General features: G+C 34.9%; 1 protein-coding gene across 3 annotated transcripts in view; it reads right to left on the reverse strand.

Moving 5' to 3' along the window:
• Positions 1 to 321: 321 nt before the first annotated feature.
• Positions 322 to 13,807, reverse strand: part of ZFC3H1 (zinc finger C3H1-type containing) — a 50,635-nt gene continuing 37,149 nt past the window's right edge. For 2 of the 3 annotated variants that reach the window (XM_065934081.1, XM_065934080.1), the window contains exons 25-35: positions 10,961 to 11,066; positions 10,681 to 10,879; positions 10,052 to 10,146; positions 5,810 to 5,920; positions 5,444 to 5,548; positions 5,162 to 5,327; positions 3,954 to 4,054; positions 2,235 to 2,336; positions 1,654 to 1,693; positions 1,335 to 1,397; positions 322 to 1,205 (exon numbers count right to left, since the gene is read on the reverse strand). In XM_065934081.1, the coding sequence (XP_065790153.1) occupies positions 1,068 to 1,205; positions 1,335 to 1,397; positions 1,654 to 1,693; positions 2,235 to 2,336; positions 3,954 to 4,054; positions 5,162 to 5,327; positions 5,444 to 5,548; positions 5,810 to 5,920; positions 10,052 to 10,146; positions 10,681 to 10,879; positions 10,961 to 11,066 (1,226 nt within the window). In that variant the 3' untranslated portion in view covers positions 322 to 1,067. The remainder of the gene's footprint in view (positions 1,206 to 1,334; positions 1,398 to 1,653; positions 1,694 to 2,234; positions 2,337 to 3,953; positions 4,055 to 5,161; positions 5,328 to 5,443; positions 5,549 to 5,809; positions 5,921 to 10,051; positions 10,147 to 10,680; positions 10,880 to 10,960; positions 11,067 to 13,807) is intronic. The other variant, XM_065934082.1, reaches the window with a different exon arrangement.

The raw sequence follows: 13,807 nt of genomic DNA on the forward strand, positions 1-13,807 counted from the left end.
AGTTGGGAAAACTTTCTAAATACTATGGGCTTAAGAAAAAGGAATGTAACAGTAGTACAAGTCCATATGCTCACTGTCTTCAAAACAGAAAAGGACCCACCCTTCTCATGAATTTGAAAAGACAATGGAAAGTTTTTATGGGAAAGCATATTCAGGATAAGAAAGTAAATATCCGTATCTCCTACTTCAACCCTTTCCCACCAGAATGTGCAAAGTGAATAAAGACAGCAACATTTTTCAAAAAGTTAACTTATATTAAAAATATTTTATAAACAATTTTAATACTACAAAGTAGTATTGCCATACAAAGCAGTTCGAATATTAACTGTTCTTTAAACTGTTAAACTTTATTATAAATTAAAATTTCTTTACAAAAAAATTGCACATAATATTTGACCACTCTTAGGTTCTGATGCACTGGCATTTGCAATAGTTTCTTTAATCTTCAAGTTAAACAGTCTCGGCAAGGAGTCCAGAACGTAGAAAGGGCAATAAACAACCCTGTTAGAGCATTCAAGTGCAACTAGCAGACTTGTGGCCATGGCAGTTACACTTTCCTTAAGATGGACTGCTTAAGTTTTAAATCCTGAAATGAAGAATCTCAAAAGGTTTAAAGAGGAAAAACTAAAAGGGACTGCCGGCTTTTTACTGTAAACACAGCCCTGGAAATTAAATCCCAAACAAGAACCTCTCAGGCATCAGAGAGTGTCAAGTGAATCAGGAATAGCACAACATAAAGGAAGGGGGAAAAGTAAAAAATAAAAACAAAAACAAAGCAAAATGAAAATAAATGTCAGTCACTTTGAGGAACTATACTTACGTACATGATGTTATGAGAATCTGGCAGGGCCTAGAAGCAGGCCAAACAGGAAGTTCATTTATCCAACCGAAGAGGGTCATGTTCATTGCTTCCGGTTTGAGGATAGGATATTGTAGGGGACTTGATATGATCAGTAATGCTTGTCTGCCTTACACAGACCTTAGCCAGGGATCAGCCTAATCTTGAAGGATCATTCAAATAATTTTGGCAATTATTATAAGGACTTAGAACTGACTGCACCCAGTGTTCAGTGATTCTTGCTTTCTGTTTTGTAACTGTTTAAATTTAAGAGCTCATTTAGGCTGACTCCAATCTCTTGGCACTTGGAAACTAGTTTTCTCAGGTTATCAGTTTTACCTCCTTCTGATGCTTCAAACAAGAGTTGCTGTAAAAGACAGGGAAGCATAGAAGTAAGACTTAGCTAGATTTTGAGCATTACCACATCAATGGATATGGCACATGCAGAAAATTTATAGGAAAACTTCAAGATGAAATAAAAGATAAAAAGCATTACATCTTTCCACAGTGATGCACAAAGAGGTAACTTCTGTAAGGCTCTCTGATATAAACGGTGGACCTATAAGATAGATATATATACAATTGCATCAGGAAATGTGGTGAAAGGCCCCTTTATAATCCTAACCATCTGAATGGACTTCATAATATAATAACATTCAAGACAAAATGGTTATATTGAGTTTTGGAGTTTCCAAACGTGGAGTTCTTAGGATGTTAACCTCTATACTTTAATCCTTTTAAACTGAGACATCAACAAAAAGGGCAGAATAACTACTTAAAAAAAAAAAGCAACCCATCTGATAATCATGGCTTACCTCTCTTTGTCCCTTTAGAACAATCTCAGCAGCAATGGCTCTAAGAAAAAAAAAAGGAATATAGAAAAGGGAAAAAAAAATTTATATATCTTTGAACAAAATGAAATATACTACCACTCGCAGAATACTGACTGTGGGAATCTGAGAACAAAACTTCCTGAAAGTAACAGGCTAAACTTCCAAGGAGGGTAACCTATAGTGAAAAGAAAAATTCAACAATTTTTATCAACTTTACAATAATAAAGCAGACCAGTGTTCTGAACATAAATTAAGGTTCATGAAAAATACTAACAATTGCTAGTAAAAAAAAATACTTAGCACTAACACCTATAAAAGAAAGAAGACATCCAATTATAACAGGGGGAAAACCCTGCATTTCAAAAGAGACACTCTTAAAATGTGTTTAACAGATTTGTTTGATAACAGTATTGTTATCCACATGTCTCCTTCAAGGAAAATTAATCTAAATTAGAGATCTCTCCGGGTGGAGAAACAGATGTCATTTCAGATTTACCTGTCTGGAGCAAACCTTATAAATAAAAGCAATTGCTATAAGAACATGTACAAGATTGCTGCATTACATTTTCCAGGTGGCCAGGCATGTTGGGATATTATATGTAAACATCTTGGCTTGAAGTTTCAGAATCTGAACATTGCTTTCTTCCCATTCATGTTGAAGGAGCCTGTAAAGTACATTCAGGGAAATGAACAAAAGCATTCCAAGTATGAGGAACTTCAAATGTGCTCTATGAGCAGAATGTTTGATTAGTTATAATTTTTGATCCATTAAAGTCCATTAAGGCTATTCAGCAAGTATTTGTAGAAAGCCTCTTATTAAAATTACCCTGGGAAAGAAACATGCAAACTAGCAAAAGGTCCAGTCAAGGTCCATACCATCTTCAACAACCTAATAATACATATTCCTACAGGATACCAAAGCACCTTTCCAAATTAACACTCTACATGCCCCTCCTTTAAGCCCCAAGTCTTCTAAAATAATGAATTGATATATTAATAAGATTTTTTGGTATTTTTCTTTCTTTACTAAACAGAGTATACTTAATTTCCTTGAGCTAAAATGTAATAAGTACATTGACTAATTATTAAGTTCTCTATTCTGAAAGAAATAGGACAGGAATGACTATAAGGAAATAAGAATGATCAAAAGTGGAGCTTCACCAACAAAACCAACAATTAAACTACTTATGTTCCAAAATACCCACCATTACAGAAACTAGTCAACTACCACTACATTTTCTATTTCACATGTTTTACCAAAAGTGATGATTTATAATACAAATTTCTGTAATTAACTTTGGTAGATTAGCACGCTGACCGACAATTTTTATTACAAAACACTGCAGTGTTATTTTGTTATTTTTGTCATAGTCTTAGGCTTTTGAATTTTTTTCAGTCTCTTACATCATTTTCCCACATACATGCTAAGTGGAATGTAAACATAAAGGAATACTTGATAACTACTTTAGGCACCTTGTGTGAGTGCGTGTTCAGTCACTAAGTCGTGCCCGACTCTTTGTGACCCCATAGACTGTAGCCTGCCAGGCTCCTCTGTCCATGGGATTTTCCAGGCAAGAATACTGGAGTGAGTTGCCATTTCCTCCTCCAGGGGATCTTCCCAACCCAGGGATAGAACCCGCTTCTCCTGTGTCTCCTGCATCGGCAGACGGATTCTTTACCACTGAGCCACCTGAGAAGTCCTTAGGCACCTTATAATCCGTAAAACAAGCTTAGAAGCATAAGACACAACTGATGCAGTGGAAATGATGGCACAAGTAGAAGCCAGAGCAGTAGTATGCAGGGTACCTTTTTAAATCAACCGTTGATGGTTAAAATGGATTTTATTCTATGAGAGCAGAAAAACTACAAACAAATGCTCTAAAAAAAAATCTAACTGAATGTATGAAATCCCTGGATGAGTGTTTCTCCAACGTCATTAGAGAGCTCTAACTCAGGAAACTGCATTTTAAATGAGTATCCCAGGAGATTTTGATGCATGCTAATATTTAAGAATGACTGACCTAAATGAAGTTATAGTAACTAAAATATATATGGATGGCTGCTTTTCTCTTTCACTCTTGTCCCCTTATAATCTGCAGCTTTCTGAAGTGACCAGATTTTTACAATCACTTTTACGTGAAAAACTACATATTGCTTAACAGCTCTGAAATTAAAGTGGAATGAGGAAATAGTGAAAGAACCGACTATTCTTAGTAAGTTTTCAAGAATCATTTTATATGAAGAGCCAATACAACTGAACTGAGAATTTTATTTTTCCTTACCTCAGTGCAAGTCCAGAATTAGTTGGCATAATTGAGCAAAACCGTTCCAAGGTTTTGGAATGCTGGGTCTTTGGAACACAGCTCAAATAAAAGAAAATAACCTGTAAAGGTTGAGGGGGGAAAGGAATGCAACAAAATGTGAAATCCAATTACCTATCTGTTTTCATGAGAAAACTAAAATGGTCTTTAAGACATGAATGTATAAGTTATAATAACGTATGATGCTGTGAGTTATAGTTCCTATCATTAACTATATCAGTGACTTTCCAAGTATGAATTAGGAAACATGATCCAGTGATGACAGCCATGGACTGAGAACACTGACAAGAAGCCAGGAGTCCGGGTTTTTATTCCTGAGTCTACCTTTACTTGCTGTGTATATCCGGGCAAGGAATATGGCTAATAATACCTGCCACATCTTGCTCATGGGATGCCTGTGTATAAATGACTTAATGTCCATAAAGTGGTTTGAGATCCTGGGATAAAGAATGGCATAGAAGTACAAAGCATAGTAATTGGTTATCCTGATTAGCAACAAAACCAACCCACCAAAAAAATAAATAAAATACAGAGATATTTTAGTCTACACTGAGCTTTTAGCTTACACTGCACTGAATGATGGGGGTCTCTGAAAATAAAACAATTTTAAAAGAACACTTTGCTTCACTGCCTATAAGATGATGATCTTATAAATATATCAATATTCAGATTCTATTTTTAAAATTCCAAATGTCATCTGATTTCAGCTTTCTTATGTCCCATGTATGCCTATATTTGCTTGACAAAATACTGATAAAAAGGGCAGCTACAACATGTAAGGACATTATTATTAATTTTAAAGTTACGGAGTTTTTCATTCAGTAAAATTTCCAATTACTCAAGAAAAATATTACTGATATTATTACAATTACTTCTTTTGATCTCTCTTTTTTAATATGTATTAAATCTTAATATCGCTTCACTTGTGCCTCAATGTTAAATTTGCTTAAGTAGAACATAATTAATATGGCACATTTATCTTAACTGAACTTTAAAGGTCTGTTATGAGACTTTGAAGAGATAAATAGAAAACAAGGTCAAGAATAATAGTAAATGCTAGCAAAGTGGTCCTAAGAAAAGCTCTCCTGATATTAAACAGCAGTTTTGGTATCATTTAAGTACCCTTCTTTTGTACAAATATCTAAAGGAAAAAAGTTTTAAGCTCTTACCCTATTATGAAATTCATAGTTGGACCAGTAATCAGCACTGCTAAAAGGAATGGGGTATCGGGCAGGGACTGTAACCAAACATCTATTCACTAAATCAGTAAAAAATTTGAATTCTTGGACTCTGTTTCTGGATCCAGCAGCTCTATTATTGGCAAAGACAAGATAACTGCCAAAAGAAAAATATTATAATTTAGAATAATTAAGCCAGTAATTCTCTAACAAGAAACCCAACCAATTTCCCTTATTTCAAACCCCATTCTTATTAAGAGGAACTAAACTTACTCCATCCAAATCTTCTGCACTATATCAGATCTCATGGCCACCCCTAATGCTGCCTCATATGCCTCCACTGTCTCTTTAATACTTGATTGAAGAGGATGACAAAGGCTGTTTAAAAAATGAAGGAAAACATTGTATGTCTACAGCTCAATTCAATTAGATAAAGGAATGACAAAGTATAAACACTACAGATATTATTACAATGGAATCCTTCTTTTGATCTTCTTTAATAATGAATAAACCTTAGCATCCCTTCAATTCTGCTTCAATGATTTTAACAACAGGTTAATTTTAATATAGTGTAATTCAGTAGTAAATAACAAGTGCAAGCCTCATATGCATCATTTCTCTCCACAGTAGATGTCTCACCAGTATATCAGCCACAAATAAGGAACTTGGTGGTTAAACATTTCATCATCAAAATTTCCTTTACATAAACAGGCTGGAATGTCAAGTGGTCCTGGGATATTCAGGAGATACCTGAGGGAAAAAAATCATACTCTTTAAAATTATGCCTATGTACATATGGATTATTAATACCTTTTAAAAAGTCCTCAGTTTCAACTAAAATTTCCTTGAAATATTTTTATAACATAATGAGACTTTATTTTCGGGTGTATACCGTATCATTTTGGTCACATCTCTAGCATCATATATTTATTATCTTCTACCTACTTAAATGGGATTCCCTGGTAGCTCAGTCGGTAAAGAATCTCCTCTCCCTGCAATGCAGGAGACCCGCGTTCAATTCCTGGGTCAGGAAGAACCTCTCTGGAGAAGGAAATGGCAACCCGGTCCAGTATTCTTGCCTGGGAAATCCCATGGACAGAGGAGTCTGGTGGGCTACAGTCCATGGGGTCATAAGAGTTGAACATGACTCAGCGACTAAACCACCACTACCATTTACTTAAATAAGTCTTCTAAAACAAATTTAAAAAATTTTTTAGTTCAAATTAAAAAACCATCATAATCATCTAATGAAATCTAATAAAAAACAGAGAACAAATGAGACTACCAAGTATCTACAATTTTCCCACAAAATCTGTACATTCTTGTAAAGAAAAAATTCGAGTTACAAAACTTGATATCTGAAAACTGTTTCCCCCTCACATAACATACATACAAATACCACTATACTTAATTTTAGACATATCAAAGTGTATTCTATAACATACCGGTCCATAAGGCACTTGTCAAAAAGAGGTCTATGATCAAATAAGACTTGAGAAATACTGCAAAATAAAGTTTGCTCTTAAAAAGCCACAATACTAAAGGATACTAAAAACTATCCTTTTGACTTTGCTAATTCAGGTTTCCCCAATATATTTGAATCTGTGTGTATAACACTACCAGCATCTTCAGGAACAATGTTTTTAAAGGAAATACACTGATTTCAACAAGGACAATCAACTGGATTTTAAAAATTATTTCAAGGGACTACATTTTAATGTTTGAGAGAGGCTGTATGGGGCTTGGGGTGGGGAAGATTGAGTGGGGAGCCATAAGATAGGGAAAAAATGGTAAACCTAGACGTCATCATCCCAGCTTGGCCATAACTAGCTGTATCACCCTGAGCTAATCACTTAACTTCTAAGAGTATCAGCTTTCCTCAATTAAAAACTGAGGTAAGTAAGAGACGATAACTTCAACTCTCATCTATGTAAGATTATCCCTACTAACTTCAGTAAGGTGAATGAAACCCCCAAGTTAATTTTTATGGTTATCTACTCATCTTCAAATTGATTTGAAACACAAGAAAATTATCCTTCTAGCTCAGTTTTTATACTAAATTTGACATGCAAAATTTTACAGTATAAAATTTATACTAAATGTTAAACATAGAAATGAGACTCCAATTCTAATATTACAGTTCTAAGTACTTTACAGTTTCTACTCATGAAATAAAAATATCTTGAACCTATTAAGAGCACTGACAACTATTAATAAGCTTTGGCTCTTTTATAAATTAAAAATATTTGTATCAGGGACTACCCTAGTGGTCCAGTGGTTAAGGCTCTGAGCTTCCAATGCAGAGTGCATGGGTTCAATCCCTGGTTCGGGGACTAAGTTCCCACATACCGAGTGGTGTGGCCAAAAAAATTTGTTTTATCAATACTAGTAAGTATGGTAATGCTGAATACTCTCTAACTTACTGCCATTCTCTTAATATTTGACTGAAAAAAGATTTCCTCAGTTAACAGAAATGCACTCTGTAAAGAAGGACTTCAAATTGTCTATATAAACTAAGCACAGGGTATTTTTTCCTCATAATTCTTGGTGAACTGTGAATTATTTACAGTAACAAATTAATTAAGCAAAATGACTTAGTAAACAATGAGAAGATTATCTGGAGGTAGCCCACTTTCAAATTTTTATTGACCCAGAACAAATTTCTGCTTTATTAAGCTGACATCATGAAGATCTCAACATTTTTGACCACGGCACAAACTGGCAGCATTTTCTTCAAAGCTAAAATAATTATCTTTGTGACAAAAGGAAAATCAGAATTGTCAAGTTTTAAAAAGTCTTGTTCAGCCTTGAATTTAACCTGTGCTCTGAGATGTTAAAGCAATCTAATTTAAATAAGGAGAAAGTCAGCATGGGGAAGCAGAACAATCTCTAAATTTCTCATAAGATAGTTTAATTTTTCTCTTTAATCTGCATTTCAAATTATTCTTTTGTAATTAACTGTAAGTGTTAATCTAGGTATAGCAATGCAGAAAGACCTTTTAGGAAGAGTACTAAAATCACGATGTTGGAAACCAGATCTGAAAGAGACACGTGCACCCCAATGTTCATCGCAGCACTGTTTATAATAGCCAGGACATGGAAGCAACCTAGATGCCCATCAGCAGATGAATGGATAAGGAAGCTGTGGTACATATACACCATGGAATATTACTCAGCTATTAAAAAGAATGTATTTGAATCAGTTCTAATGAGATGGATGAAACTGGAGCCCATTATACAGAGTGAACTAAGCCAGAAAGATAAAGACCAATACAGTATACTAACACATATATATAGAATTTAGAAAGATGGTAATGATAACCCTATATGCAAAACAGAAAAAGAGACACAGATGTACAGAACAGACTTTTGGACTCTGTGGAGAAGGTGAGGGTGGTATGTTTTGAGACAATAGCATCGAAACATGTATATTATCTAGGGTGAAACAGATCACCAGCCCAGGCTGGATGCACGAGACAAGTGCTCAGGCCTGGTGCACTGGGAAGACCCAGAGGGATCAGGTAGAGAGGGAGGTGGGAGGGGGGATCGGGATGGGGAACACATGTAAATCCATGGCTGATTCATGTCAATGTATGACAAAAACCACTACAATACTGTAAAGTAATTAGCCTCCAGCTAATAAAAATAAATGGAAAAAAATAATAAATAAAATCACGATGTCAATAAACTGGCAACCATCAGAGGACAGAAGAAAAGACTCAAGTCTGGTAAAGAATAGTGACCCCAAACTTTTTTTTGTCAAATTTCAAAACCTATGGCAGATAAACCACTGACTTAACAAAATGTGGGTTATTTTTGAAAATATGTTTTTATATAACATTACGATACTGAGGGGTAGGATGCAGGGAGGGGGTACCTAAGAAAAGAAAACTGCATGCAAGCATTAGACCTGCACATATAAATCCAAGACTTTACCTTTGCTCAGTATTTTCTATAAGAATACTTTTTAGGAGATATTCAGCTTAGACCTTCCTTCTCTCAGCTCTTTCTAACATAAAATAATAAAGTTGTATCATGATAAATATTTTCCTTTCAATGCTATTTTACTTAGGATGAGCAAACTACATCTATTTTCATAAATAAACTTTTATTGGAACATAGCCATGCCCATTCATATACTGTCTATGGCTGCTTTCCTGTTATAACAGCAAGGTTGACTAGTAGTGACAGGCCATATGGCTTGCAAGTCTAAAATATTTACTATCTGGCCCTTGAGTAAAAAAGTCTGCTGATCCCTACTGAGAGATGAGGAGGAAGAATAAAAGAGAACTTTTTAAAAGCCTCCAAAAAACCCACTCCTTATGATGTGCTATGTCTCTTACTGTTAGAACAAGAACTCACAGGGAAACAAATAAAGGTAGTAAATACAGAATTCTCGATAAGCTACTGAGTGATAGTTGAAAAGAAAATTCGCTAAAGGCTCTAACTCAACAACCTTTCAGAAGTTGAAGCAGTCCTCTTCAGAATTTTTTTTTCAAAAAGGCATATTACTTAGATTCACTTTAAGTCACCAATCCAATAATTTGAAATTTATTTTTACATAAATCACTGAGATTATCTCAGGATAGTTTGTTGATATAGTATTAAGTGCTAAAGTTAACAATGACAATAATTAAAAGCAGAATGGATCACCATAGTGTTAATATAAAACTTCCTTTATAAGTGTTCATAATACAGAGTATAAAGCATTTTACATTTTGTGTCCATTTTTACTAAATTTTACTGCTCTTATAACAGATCTATAAGAGGGTATTCAAGTATCTTTAAAAGAAAAAATCAAGTCTAAAATATAATCAATCCACCAAAAACTGGTAGTCTTTCCACTAAGCTACACCATTTCTCAGTCTTCTACAAACTTACCGAAACAGATCCAAGTTACTATACTTCTCAAACCCAGGTTTAAAGAAGGATGCAATAAACTTCCGCAAAAATGGAAGAAGATTATCTCCTCGATTCTATTTTTAAAAGAGGGAGGAGAGATATACATTAGGCTAATTAATTAATTAAAATCTTTCAAGGGAGGAAAAGGCCCACCATCAACATCACTCCCAAAATAATGAGTAGATTAGGTTTTTTAAGTAGGTGGAGGTAGAGATGAGTTTTGTATTTTGATCTCCAGACTGAACTAACCAATAAACAGCTTAACATCCAATATACCACAAGCAAATTCATTCACCAAGTTCACCAATTAGCCATTAAGCTCTATTACGTGTTTGGCTCTGTGCTAGGTGAGGAGGAGGGGAGCTCTTAGTATAGTATATAAAGCAGCCATAAACAAATTTACAATGTGATACAATGGCTGAACTAGGGACGGGGTGTTCTGTAAGAAAGAGAAGGAATACCTAACACAGTTTGCAAAGGGCAGACAATCAGTAAAACATCTTGGAGAACCTGATGCCTGAAACATCTTAAAGGACAAATGAATGTGAAACAAAAACATCATATTTAAGAATTATGAAAAACGAATTTTTTTTCTTTTTTTTTTTTACCTGTAAGATGAAGAATTTGCATGTATGATAAAAAACCTCTGCATTCTGAGGATTTTTTTCAAATGCAGTAAGCCACACTGCCCTGGCTTTGTCAAGCTGATTCATTTTCAAATATAAAGCAGCAAGGGATTCCAACAACTGGCAGTTCATGGGACATGATTCCAATAAACATTTGCAAAGCTCCACTGCAGCCTCATACCTTCACAAGAAAAATACACATCTTAACACATGAAAAATTGATTTTTAATATGAGGTTAACTGTTTGTCAATTAAGTTTTACCTCTCAAGAAGCTGGTGCAGAACAATCATGTTTGTGTAAAGTGGCACACAGGTCTCTACTCTTTCCTCAACAGTAAGGCTCTCATCTGTGCAAGCTTTCACCGCATCTACCCAAAAACATCACAAAAACATGAATCAAATACTAAATGAATTTTTCTTCTTTTGTTTGAACATATCTTATTCACCTTTATTAAGCTCCTGGCTTTCACCTAAAGGAGACATTTCAAATTATCTCCAAACTCCTAAAACTGATCTCTTATCCTCACTTTCCTGTTAAGAATAAAACATCCATTATTAGCTCTTGCATCATCTTTGCATTTACACTAGATTCCTGAAAAATTATATCAAGAAAATTAAAGAATGAATTATCTTTTCCTCTTTCTCTCACCTGCTTCAAGAGGCCTTGCTCTGCTAATCTACAGTCATTTAAACATAGCCCCCTAAACTTGATTTTTTTTTCCCAGTTTTCTGTCATGGTTAACACCTTCCCTACCTTTTTTTTTTTTAAATTATGAAAGTATGGTAATACATTTGCAGGACAATTGGAAAATACAGAACAGAGTTACATATAGTTCTATATACTACAATTTTTTAAGTAATTAAGATTTTTAGTAGGAGTTTCAATATCAAACTCTCAAAAATTAATAGAATGAATATAAAGGCAAATAGAAGGATACAGTAGACCTGAAAAGCACTATGAACCAATTCAGCATAATTAAGATTCATACAATTCTTCTTTACTCTTTCAGAACACTTTTCCCTTTATGAAGAGTCCTTTACTTGATCTGCTTCTTAGAGAATAGTCCTCCATTGCTTCACTTTGCACCACTGTCTCCATTTCCTTCTTGCCCAATAGTGACATGACTGCTCAGATTTGCTAAGTTAAACTTAGCAGATTTGCTAAACTAAACTTCTCAGATTTGCTAAGTGAAAGCCACTCTGAAATAGCACTTGTGAAGTTAGCTTGTAAGTATCCTATCTCAATAAATCTATCTTTATATTAGCATTTGATAATGTTCTTCTTCTTAATTTCTGCTTGCTTCTGCTTCTAAGAGATTGTTTGTATTTTTTCTTGGTCTCATTCAGTGACTTAATTCTCTCTTTGACTCCTTACTGCTATATTTTTAAATCTCCATTTCCTTGAAGAAAGTATCTCATAGCTTCAACTACTGAATAACTTAGTGTGGGAGCACATTAAAAATTGAAAAATACTATATAATACAGTAATTTCTATGTTGGTAACTTTCAAATCGATTTCTCTCCATAACTGCCCAATTAAGGTACACTTCCTAGTTTCCTTCTAGCAACAAGGATTTCTACTTTGGTGACCAATTATCAGTCACACCAATTATCATTCACACTCTTACTAGCAGTCTTTCCAATTCACCAGTTTTCTATTAGCATACTTCCTTTTCCTGGTCTCAAAACCCTGAAATCATCTTTGACTATTTTTTCTCTTCTTCCCTGATATTTCATCTGTCTCTTAGATATCTCCAATAAATACTCTTTCCCAGGTTACTTTCTTTAATGCCTCAGTTATGACCATTGGCTTCTGGTTGGTTTTCCTACCTTTGGTATCATTTCTCTCCAGCACATTCTTTCTTTCTTAAAGATTCTCTATTGCTATCAAACCTACCACACAAAGTTCTTGAAAACCTAGTATCATTCCACTTATCTAGTTTAATTGCAACTATTCTTTATCACAAAAGTCTCCCTTTGATTGGAGAAGGAAATGGCAAGCCACTCCAGTATTCTTGCCTGGGAAATACCATGGACAGAGGGACCCTGGCAGGCTGAAGTCCATGGGATTTACAAAAGAGTCAGACACGACTTAGCAACTAAACATCACAACTCATTTTGATAAGGACTTCCTTATTCTAATTTCTCTTTAAATACATTGCACCAATTCTTATCTACTTGTTGCTTTTTGTTTACTTACTTCCCCTAATAGGAATGTCCTTCTTTTACTTTTTTCTTCCCTAGTTTATTCAATGAACATTTACTAAGCACTCAGTATGCTGCAGAGGCCCTTGAGAAACAGAAATAAAACAAAGAGTCCCAGCTTCAAGAATGAGCGTCACTATGTCAGTCACATCATAATCAAGCTTCAAAGTGCAGCTCCAAGTCCTAAGTGTTCTGTGAAGACATACTTGATCGTGCCAACCTGCAATAACCTCTTCCCTTTAGGTTTATGGCCTGTAGCGTGTAATTCTCTAAATCACAGATCCCAGTCTCTTCTCTAAGCACAGCATTTAGACTATATGCTAAGACAGTTATACTTCTCACATGTTGATTGATGTTGTATGTATAGATTTCATCTTCTGACTAGGCGATATACTTTTTATTAGAAGGGAACAGGCTTTATATTTCAAAGCAGATACCTTGGTTAGTACAGAGAGGAATCAAACCCAACTAACTGAGGGAGAAAATACTAACTACTTGAAAAAATAAGGTATTATCTTTTAACTTTCACATTGATAGATTGCTTTGCAAAATTTACCTGGTTCTGTGACTCAATCAACTCATTAAACCTATGTAAACATGCTGTATTATTTACATGCTTAGCTGAAACCCTTTGCCGTAATCAGAAAACCTATGTAATGTAGTACAGCAGTTCCTGGTTTTCACACATGACCGTGCTCACCTTATCTGATTTAATCTTTAAAGCATTTATATAATAAAACTGCAGGGATTTCCCTGGTGGTCCAGTGGTTAAGAATCTGCCTTGCAATGCAAGGGACACCAGTTTGATCCCTGGTTCAGGAAGATGCCACATGCAGCAGGAGCAACTAAGCCCATGTGCCACAACTATTGAAGCCCGCACACCTCAAGAAAGAGCAGCCCCCAC

This window comes from Muntiacus reevesi, chromosome 4 (genome assembly GCF_963930625.1).
Source record: "Muntiacus reevesi chromosome 4, mMunRee1.1, whole genome shotgun sequence".
NCBI classification, from domain to species: domain Eukaryota; kingdom Metazoa; phylum Chordata; class Mammalia; order Artiodactyla; family Cervidae; genus Muntiacus; species Muntiacus reevesi.